The sequence below is a fragment of the Hypanus sabinus genome, chromosome 22 (assembly GCF_030144855.1).
Source record: "Hypanus sabinus isolate sHypSab1 chromosome 22, sHypSab1.hap1, whole genome shotgun sequence".
NCBI lineage: Eukaryota > Metazoa > Chordata > Chondrichthyes > Myliobatiformes > Dasyatidae > Hypanus > Hypanus sabinus.
In genome coordinates, this window is record NC_082727.1 from 64,643,636 (window position 1) to 64,655,152 (window position 11,517).

General features: G+C 45.9%; 1 protein-coding gene across 1 annotated transcript in view; it reads right to left on the bottom strand.

Moving 5' to 3' along the window:
- Positions 1-2,762: 2,762 nt before the first annotated feature.
- LOC132379687 (PDZ domain-containing protein 8-like) overlaps positions 2,763-11,517 on the bottom strand; it is a 127,230-nt gene continuing 118,475 nt past the window's right edge. Inside the window, exon 3 of the mRNA XM_059947945.1 lies at positions 2,763-3,050. Within this exon, the coding sequence (XP_059803928.1) occupies positions 2,876-3,050 (175 nt within the window). The 3' untranslated portion in view covers positions 2,763-2,875. The remainder of the gene's footprint in view (positions 3,051-11,517) is intronic.

The window sequence follows — 11,517 nt, forward strand, 5'->3', positions numbered from 1 at the left end:
AGGTAACAGCACTGTATAAGTACGTTCAGAGATTCTTCTGTATAGCTTCAAGAAGGCTTGAAACCACTAATCAACTCCTCAAAAGCAATCAGTTACAGGCAATAAGTAACTGATTACTGGCCAGTGAAAGAGCAACTTGGGAATGAATCAAGGGGAAATTCTGCAGCCTCTGTGTGCCTCCCGAGTTTAATTGCTGCATGGTAAGCTGTGCTCCAGCGGCCAAGGCCCCACACTCACTGGGCTTCAAACTTGTGCAGTGGCAGTCCCTGAATTACCGGGGAAGGCTGCACATCTACAACAGGGTCTGTATTGTAGTTTCCATAATGCACAACACTTTATCTGCTCATGTGTCAAGAAACTAGAGTTTAAAACAAAATAAACTTGAGTTGGTCTACTTACTTATTCTTTACTATTTAAATTCCATGCAAGCAATTTTTATTCTCTATCTGAAAGTTTTGAACAATGATTTCTGAATTTTGAGAGCAAATTTCCTTAATCCAAATGACTGAAACGTACAGGATCACCTGCTTTAATAAAGCTTAAAACCTGTGTCTTCAGCTTGACATTTTTTCTCTTGCCCTGATATGCTTTCAGTCTTGTTTGGTAACTTTCCCATGTTGATTGACACAACAAAGGTGTGTGTGTGTGTGTGTGTGTCTATACATATATAACACACGCACGCTGCATAAAGGCTATACATATCTATACATATATAAATGCTAGTTGATGTCACAGCCACAGGTCGATAGTCATTCAGGCATGCTCGCGAAGACAATAACCTATCCGTCAACATCAGCAAGACAAAGGAATTGGTTGTTGACTTCAGAAAGAGTAGCGGACCACACGACCCCATCTACATTGGTGGTGCGCAGGTGGAACAGGTCAAAAGCTTTACGTTCCTCGGGGTGAATATCACAAATGACCTGACTTGGTCTAACCAAGCAGAGTCCACTGCCAAGAAGGCCCACCAGCGCCTTTACTTCCTGAGAAAGCTGAAGGAATTTGGCCTGTCCCCTAAAACCCTCACTAATTTTTATAGATGCACCGTAGAAAGCATTCTTCTAGGGTGCATCACAATCTGGTGTGGAAGTTGTCCTGTCCAAGACTGGAAGAAGCTGCAGAAGATCGTGAACATAGCCCAGCATATCACACAAACCAATCTTCCATCCTTGGACTCACTTTACACCGCACGCTGTCGGAGCAGTGCTGCCAGGATAATCAAGGATACGACCCACCCAGCCAACACACTTTTTGTCCCACTTCCCTCCGGGAGAAGGTTCAGGAGCTTGAAGATTCGTTCGGCCAGATTTGGGAACAGCTTCTTTCCAACTGTGATAAGACTGCTGAACGGATCCTGACCCGGATCTGGGCCGTACCTTCTAAATATCCGGACCTGACTTGCACTACCTTACTTTCCCTTTTCTATTTTCTAATTATGATTTATAATTTAAATTTTTATTATGTTTACTTCAATTTGTACCTCAGGGAGGACAAAGCGCATAATCAAATATCGCTGTGATGATTGTACGCTCTAGTATCAATTGTTTGGTGACAATAAAGTAAAGTAGCTGTTACACCTCTCTGACAAAAGATATTGAGGAAATGTGGGAATACAGTATGAACTCTCACATTATTCTACTGCGATGAACAGACAATTAACAGGAATTAGGACAAAAATATTACATGCTGTTGTTTGAAATTTGCATTCTAGATTTTGCATTTGCAAGGTTCATGTTGACAATTTTGCAAATGCTTCTACGATGAAGCTACGAGGGGTGATTGGTAATTTCATGGCCTGAGGTAGGAGTCAATTTTAGAAAACCTAGCACATTTATTTTTCAACATAGTCCCCTCCTACATTGACACACTTAGTCCAGCAGTTGTGGAGCATACGGATCTTAGACCTCCAAAAAGCGCCCGCAGCAGGGGTGATTGATAAGATTGCGGCCTAAGATAGAAGATGAGTTATTAACTTCAAACTTTCTGCATAATCACTCAAAGAGTTGAACTGCACGTGCATGTAATGAGAGCTGTATAACTCATCTACAAAGAAGGGATCCGTATGCTCCACGACCGCTGGACTAAATGTGTAAATGTAGGAAAAATAAATGTGCTAAGTTTTCTAAAATTGACTCCTTCTACCTTAGGCCACAAACTTATCAATCACCCCTCGTACAAATTCCAGGAGTACAAATTTGAGTGCTATTGTTGAAAGCAGAGTAGTTAACTGATGGTAAGCGTAAAGACAACAGCACAAAGAGAAGCAAAATACACTGGATATAAAGCAGTAAGTTCAGAACTGTCTCAGCTCAGATAAGTTGTCCCTCTGTTGACGAAATTTCCTACGGACAAAGCATATGTTCACATGACAGGAAATAGCTAAAGACAACTCGTTCAGTGTTCTCAGTAGTTACACTACAATTCACAGTATATAAACTTTCTTAATGGCTGCAATATGTACAGAATGTAGCATGTTATACTCGAATCACACTTGTATGAAGGTGCAGTCAGGGATTGCACTTTCATAGTGGGTGGTCTACCATAGCTGGAGCATCCCATTCTTCGACAGCCACGGCATGGCGCAGACACAGCAGCTTCACTACTGTCTCTCTGACCTGACACCCTCCAAAGGACCTTAAGATGTAAATGTCCTTCTCAATAATCAATGTAAAACATGTCCTCATTAAGAAATGAGAAAAGAGTTAATGAATTTAAACTTTGTAGTTTCTAAAAAAAACACTGTTTTGCTGTGGCTGCTGTTAAAATGTCTGTGTTTTCATAGCTCCTGCAAATATGAATTATTAATACAGTAGGAAGGAAATATACCCAGATTCAGGCTGCGAAAGCCCAACAGCAAAAGCAGTCCCAAACACACTTAAACAGAGAGATGACAATAAATAGAAGTTTCTTTATCATTATAAACTTCAATATTTAAAAGCAAAGATACCGTTTTGATGGAGCTTCGAGTCTTCTCTTTCCACAGCTCCGTGCTCAGCTCCAGTGTACAGTGAATGCACTCATTTCGGTCATACGATCCGAGAATAAATAACCTGAAGAAGAAATATAATTATTACTCCCAAGCCATCACAATATATGCATGACACTGACCACCCTTTACGTGTAATATATCCCAACATAAATAAGCATCGTCTACAATATACACAGAACTGCTGTAACACCATTTTGCATTTCCACTTATCACAAATATTTTTGTTCTCTGCATTTTTTACAGATCCCACCTTCTCCCCTGTTGAATATTAACCTGTATCTATTTTTCAATTCTGATAGAGTCACAGACCCAAACTGTAAACTGATTCTCTGACCTGTTGTGTTTTTCCAGCTTTTTCTAGTTTATACGACGTAATTATTGTGCTTTGTTCCAACTTGTACTCCTCCTTATTCTGGCTTCTCCCCCCCCTTCCTTTCCCGTCCTGGTGAAGGGTCTCAGCCAGTAATGTTGACTGTTTATTCATTTCCATGGCCTGCTGAGTTCCTCCAGAACTCTGTGTGTGCAGAGTCTCTTGTGTTTCTATTTATTGCACAGATTTTATATTTTGCATAGCCACTGGTAACTGTACAACCATAAGCACCAAACCAGAACTGCTGCAAAGCCAGGGCAACGTAACTAACGAGGACCAGGCTGCATTACCTGTGCCGAGGCAACTGACTTCACCTGGGGTAGAAGGCTAAGAAAGCAGTACCCATCTCACTCACTGCCTCTTTTATAGTTTCTGACAGCACAGAATACGGCATTCAGCCCATCGAGCCCATGCTAGTTTTCAGTGCATTCCTATTTGCTCTAATCCGATAATTACGTTTGCTGATTATTCTATATTAATTGGCCTAATCTCAAATAATAATGAGGCAGCCTACAGGAAAGTTAACTCCCTGACACAGTGGTGTCAAGAAAACAACCTCTCCCTCAATATCGCAAAACAAAGGAGCTGGTTGTGGATTACAGGAGGAATGGAGATGGGCTAACCCCTATTAACATCAATGGAGGATGAACAGCTTTCAGTTCCTCGACATCCACATCCCTGAAGACCTGACATGGTCTATACCTGCCGGCTGTGTGGTGAAAAAGGTACAATAGCATTTCTTTCACTTCAGACGGTTGAAGAAGTCTGGTGTGGGACCCCAAATCCTAAGAATTTTCTACAGGAGCACAATCAAGAGCATTCTGACTGGCTACATCACTGCCTGGCATGGGAACTGTACTTCCCTCAATCACAGGACCCTGCAGAGAGTGGTACAGACAGCCCAGCGCATCTGTAGATGTGAACTTCCCACTATTTAGGACATTTACAAAGACAGGTGTGTAAAAAAGGTCTGAAGGATCATTGGAGACCCGAGTCACCCCAACAACAAACTGTTTCAGCTGTCACCATCCGGGAAACGGTACCACAGCATAAAAGTCAGGATCAACAGGCTCCGGGACAGCTCCTTCCACTAGGCCGGGGGTCGGCAACCCGCGGCTCCGGAGCCACATGTGGCTCTTTTAAGTCTGTGCTGCGGCTCCCTGTTGCTTTGGGAAATAATTGGTTGTGGCGACCCTTTTCCTGGCACATCCGAACCGACTCACAATTAGATAGCCTACGGGGGTTTGCGAGCACAGAGCTTTGGAGCCTCTGCGCCATGGGGGGCAGGTTGAGGGAGGCTTAAAAGTGAGGCTGAAGATTTCGAATAAAGTTTTTTCCTTCGACTGCAGTTACCGACTCCGTGTCGTAATTTTAGCGCTGCGTGTAGCACACCGCTACATGGTCAGTATTTAATTAAAATGTATTTTATGTTAGTTTGTTAGTTTTTGAAATGTAAACCTAAATTTGAAGATTATGGTGATCTTGTACAATCTAAATAAGACGTTGTGGCGACCCATTTCCTGACACATCCGAACCGGCTCACAATTAGCCAGCGTTCAGGCTAAGGGAGATAGCCTACGGGGGTTTGTGAGTACGTGTCTTTTGCAGCATCCGCGCCCATGGGGGGGCGGGTTGAGGGAGGCTTAAAAGCAAGGCTGTTTAGTTCGAATAAAGCTATCTTTGACTGCAGTTTACTGACTGCGTGTAGCACACCGCTACAACGTGTTTTTATCGCTGGCTGTCCAGAGGGGAGGTGCTGAAACGCTTTGTCGCGTGTCTGGAAGAAGTGAAAACTTTCCTGGGCAGCAAAGGGCTCAACTTTCCTGAGCTGGAACAGCCAGAGTGGCTGGAAAAGCTACACTTCATGGTAGACATGACAGCGCACCTGAACACGCTGAACACAGCTCTTCAGGGGTAAGGACGTACAGCCCTGCACATGTTGGAGGATGTTTTGGCATTCGAGCGCAAGTTGACGTTGCTTGCCAGAGATTTACAGAAAGGCACATTGTCTCACTTCCCCAATTTGACAAGGTCACGACATGATAAATTCGGAGTATTTACATTCTGCAATCATCGCAATGCAAACATCATTTGGGAAACGCTTCTGTGAGTTCAGAGAGGAAAAAAACACATTATCCTTCCCGGTCACTCCCCTAAGCATCGATCCATCCCTACTGAATACGACTGCATTGTCAGGTGTGAGTCAACCTGAACAAGTATGATAAATATTTTAATTGCCTATTATTTTACTTATATTCATATGTTTTCATTGTTCAGTGAAATAGTCCTTTTATTTTTCAGGTTGACAGCTGGCTGACGTTATTTTTGGTTTGCTGCTGGCGGCAAATTTAAGTTTGGCGTTTTTCATAAATACAAGAAGGACTCAAATAGACGTTGAGTATTTTACTTAAAAGTAACCTTCAACCCAACGTCTTTTTTTCGGAGTTCAAAATGTTTTTGTTGCATGCAGAAATGTAATTTTGTTTCTCTGCAGGAGTTCATCAATTTCATAAATGCAACACATTATAGTTTGTTTATACATAGCATAAAGGCAAAACAAAACGTTGTATGCAGTGTTATTTCATTTTAAATGTCAAACGGGTTTTGCGGCTCCCAGTGTTTTCTTTTCTGTGGGAAACTGGTCCAAATGGCTCTTTCAGTGGTAAAGGTTGCTGACCCCTGCACTAGGCCATCAGACTGGTGGCCATTTACTTGTCTAGTAGTCTCTTAAACTTCACTAGTGTATCTGCCTCCACCACTGACTCAGGCAGTGCATTCCACGCACCAACCACTCTCTGAATGGAAAACCTTCCTCTAATATCCCCCTTGAACTTCCCTCCCCTTACCTTAAAGCCATGTCCTCTTGTACTGAGCAGTGGTGCCCTGGGGAAGAGGCACTGGCTGTCCACTCTGTCTATTCCTCTTAATATCTTGTACACCTCTATCATGTCTCCTCTCATCCTCCTCCTCTCCAAAGAGTAAAGTCCTAGCTCCCTTAATCTCTCATCATAATCCATACTCTCTAAACCAGGCAGCCTCCTGGTAAATCTCCTCTGTACCCTTTCCAATGCTTCCACATCCTTCCTATAGTGAGGCGACCAGAACTGGACACAGTACTCCAAGTGTGGCCTAACTAGAGTTTTATAGAGCTGCATCATTACATCTTAAACTCTATCCTTCAACTTATGAAAGCTAACACCCCATAAGTTTTCTTAACTACCCTATTACCTGTAAGGCAACTTACAATTTTGAAATTCCCAGGAGTTTACCGACGGTGAAGGAATGGTGGAAGTCGGAACATTTGGCACAAATGACAATGGACATGAACCCAAGTTTACAACAGAGTCAGTATTTCAGTCATTCTCTGCCATCAACCCTTCTTCCCTACAAGCAAATTTATGCTGAAAAACAAAATGCTGCCAAGCAAACAACCCTCACTACTTTCTTCAAACTGGTGTCATTTCCTACTGCTGTTCTGTGAGTCTTCCTTCACCCCTTGCTGTGCTCGATGTCCACCTTCTCCATGTAAAGCTGCCCGACACCACAACAACCACTCATCTCCCAGAGCGAACACACCTGCCACTGCTGGTGAGTACTGTACACCCTGGTATGTTAACTTTCCATGATTTATTACATTGAATATTACCTTAAATTGATGAAATATAATACGAATGTTGCCTTGTGGTACTACTTTTGTGTCGTATTGGTATGAAAATGTGAATCAATTACAGGTAAAACTTATTCAGGAAGCCCTCTGGAACGCACCCCTAATTCCTCCATTTAAGTAATTATTCACATTGTGCGTTGACTGTGAGGAACGTAATGTATCTCCCACATATAACGAGGATCGAGTGTACTATTTATTATAAATTACAATTAATTGCATATTTAGAAGGAGACATAATGCAAAGATCTTTACTCTCATGTATATGAAAGATGTAAGTAGTAAAGTCATCTCAATTCAACTCCATTCCTTAGTAATTGATTTTCACTCACATATCCAACAACTCCCCAAATGTTCATGCCACCCAATTTCATTAAAGGGTATTTTTTTTTTAAAGTGGCCAATCGACATGTCTTCAGGACAAGAGAAGAAACTGGAGCACACACAGAAAACGAGCCTGGTCACCCTAAGGACCTGTGCAGGCAGCAGCTGGAGTCAGCACTGAACTTGTGTCGTTGGACCATTGAGTAGGCACTCGCTGTAGTGCCATGCATTGCAGGGTCAGTATGGTCCACGTGATAAATTTAAAAATAAAGGACATTAATATAAAATCCAGGAGCTCTGGAACATCTTGCACACTGTGATGGTTTAAGGGAACCACCTTTCTATCTGTAGCATTTGTATCTAACCCGAGAAACACAGAAAACCTACAGCACAATACAGGCCCTTCGGCCCACAAAGCTGTGCTGAACATGCCCCTACCTTAGAACTATCTAGGTTTTACACACAGCCCTCTAATTTTTCTAAGTTCCAAGTAACCATCCAGGAGTCTCTTCAAAGACTCTATCGTATCTGCCTCCACCACCGCCGCCGACAGCCCATTCCACGCACTCACCACTCTCTGTGTAAAAACCTTACCCTGACATCTCCTCTGTAACTACTTCCAAACACCTTAAAACTATGCCCTCTCGTGATAACCAATTCAGCCCTGGGAAAAAGCCTCTGACTATCCACACGATCAATGCCTCTCATTATCTTGTAAACCTCTATCAAGTCACCCCTCATCCTCTGTTGCTCCATGGAAAAAAGGCCAAGTTCAGTTAGCCTATTCTCACAAGGCATGATCCCCAATCCAGGCAACACCCTTGTAAATCTCCTCTGCCTCCTTTCTATGGCTTCCATGTCCTTCCTGTAGTGAGGCGACCAGAATTGAGCACAGTACTCCAAGTGGGGTCTGACCAGGGTTCTATATAGCTGCAACATTACCTCTCAGCTTTTAAACTAAATCCCACGATTGATGAAGGCCAATGCACTGTATGCCTTCCTAGCTACAGAGTCAACCTGCGCAGCTGCTTTGAGCTTCCTATGGACTCAGACCTCAAGATCCCTCTGATCCACCACACTGCCAAGTATTTTACCATTAATACCATATTCTGCCAAATCTGATCTACCAAAATGAACCACTTCACACTTATCTGCAGTGAACTCCACCTGCCACTTCTCAGCCCAGTTTTGCATTCTATCAATGTCCTGCTGTAACCTCGGACAGCCCTTCACAGTATCCTCAGCAGACCCAAACTTTGTGTCATCAGCAAATTTACAAACCCATCTCTCCATTTTCTCATCTAGGTCATTTAAAAAAATCACAAAGAGTAGGAGTCACAGAATAGATCCCTGAGGCACACCACTGATCACCAGCATTAGTGCCATTTCCACCCACCACATCACAAGACATACTGCCAACACACCAACTCCAGATGCCCAATGCCACAATGATCAACCACATTTCCCCCACACCCTAACACCATCATCTTCACATAGGGAAGCTCCCTATCTTTTATCAGGGATTCCTTTCATAACTCCAACCACCTCACACTTCCAAATCCACCCTCCAACTGCCCGGCTCATGAAGTTTCACCAATGACCAAATTAGCTAATACAACTCGCTGTCATTAAGGACAACATGGAGGAACAGAAGACCCACAGCCCACTTCATCTCCTCCAGTCCATACTGACCCACAGCCCACTTCACCTCCTCCAGCCAATACTGACCCACAGCCCACTTCACCTCCTCCAGTCCATACTGACCCACAGCCCACTTCACCTCCTCCAGTCCATACTGACCCACAGCCCACTTCACCTCCTCCAGTCCATACTGACCCACAGCCCACTTCATCTCCTCCAGTCCATACTGACCCACAGCCGACATCACTGCCTCCAGCCAATACTGACCCACAGCCCACTTCATCTCCTGCAGTCCATACTGACCCACAGCCCAGTTCATCTCCTCCAGCCAATACTGACCCACAGCCCACTTCATCTCCTGCAGTCCATACTGACCCATAGCCCACTTCATCTCCTCCAGTCCATACTGACCCACAGCCCACTTCATCTCCTCCAGTCCATACTGACCCACAGCCCACTTCACCTCCTCCAGCCAATACTGACCCACAGCCCACTTCATCTCCTCCAGTCCATACTGACCCACAGCCCACTTCACCTCCTCCAGTCCATACTGACCCACAGCCCACTTCACCTCCTCCAGCCAATACTGACCCACAGCCCACTTCACCTCCTCCAGTCCATACTGACCCACAGCCCAGTTCAACTCCTCCAGTCCATACTGACCCATAGCCCACTTCACCTCTTCCAGTCCATACTGACCCACAGCCGACATCACCTCCTCCAGCCAATACTGACCCACAGCCCACTTCATCTCCTCCAGTCCATACTGACCCACAGCCCACTTCATCTCCTCCAGTCCATACTGACCCACAGCCCACTTCACCTCCTCCAGCCAATACTGACCCACAGCCCATTTCATCTCCTCCAGTCGATACTGACCCACAGCCCACTTCACCTCCTCCAGCCAATACTGACCCACAGCCCACTTCACCTCCTCCAGTCCATACTGACCCACAGCCCAGTTCAACTCCTCCAGTCCATACTGACCCATAGCCCACTTCACCTCTTCCAGTCCATACTGACCCACAGCCGACATCACCTCCTCCAGCCAATACTGACCCACAGCCCACTTCATCTCCTCCAGTCCATACTGACCCACAGCCCACTTCATCTCCTCCAGTCCATACTGACCCACAGCCCACTTCACCTCCTCCAGCCAATACTGACCCACAACCCACTTCATCTCCTCCAGTCCATACTGACCCACAGCCCACTTCATCTCCTCCAGTCCATACTGACCCACAGCCCACTTCATCTCCTCCAGCCAATACTGACCCACAGCACACTTCATCTCCTTCAGTCCATACTGACCCACAGCTCACTTCACCTCCTCCAGTCCATACTGACCCACAGCACACTTCACCTCCTTCAGTCCATACTGACCCACAGCTCACTTCACCTCCTCCAGTCCATACTGACCCACAGCCCACTTCACCTCCTCCTGTCCATACTGACCCACAGCCCAGTTCAACTCCTCCAGCCAATACTGACCCACAGCCCACTTCACCTCCTCCAGTCCATACTGACCCACAGCCCACTTCACCTCCTCCAGTCCACACTGACCCACAGCCCAGTTCAACTCCTCCAGTCCATACTGACCCACAACCCACTTCACCTCCTCCAGTCCATACTGACCCACAGCCCAGTTCAACTCCTCCTCCAGTCCATACTGACCCACAGCCCAGTTCAACTCCTCCTCCAGTCCATACTGACCCACAGCCCACTTCACCTCCTCCAGCCAATACTGACCCACAGCCCACTTCATCTCCTCCAGTCCATACTGACCCACAGCCCACTTCACGTCCTCCAGTCCATACTGACTCACAACCCACTTCTCCTCCTACTCAGCTCCATACTGACCCACAGCCCACTCCACCTCCTTCAGTCCATACTGACCCACAGCCCACTTCACCTCCTCCAGTCCATACTGACCCACAGCCCACTTCACCTCCTCCAGTCCATACTGACCCACAGCCCAGTTCAACTCCTCCAGTCCATACTGACCCATAGCCCACTTCACCTCCTCCAGTCCATACTGACCCACAGCCCAGTTCAACTCCTCCAGACATAATGACCCACAGCCCACTTCACCTCCTCCAGTCCATACTGACCCACAGCCCACTTCACCTCTTCCAGTCCATACTGACCCACAGTCCACTACACCTCCTCCAGTCCATACTGAACCACAGCCCACTTCACCTCCTCCAGTCCAAACTGACCTACAGCCGACTTCACCTCCTCCAGTCCATACAGAACCACAGCCAACTCCACCTCCTCCAGTCCATACTGACCCACAGCCCACTTCACCTCTTCCAGTCCATACTGACCCACAGCCCACTTCACCTCCTCCAGTCCATAGTGACCCACAGTCCCCTCACCTCCTCTTCCAGTCCATACTGACCCACAGCCCACTTCACCTCCTCCAGTCCATACTGACCCACAGCCCACTTAACCTCCTCCAGTCCATACTGACCCACAGTCCACTTCACCTCCTCCTCCAGTCCATACAGACCCACAGCCCACTTCACC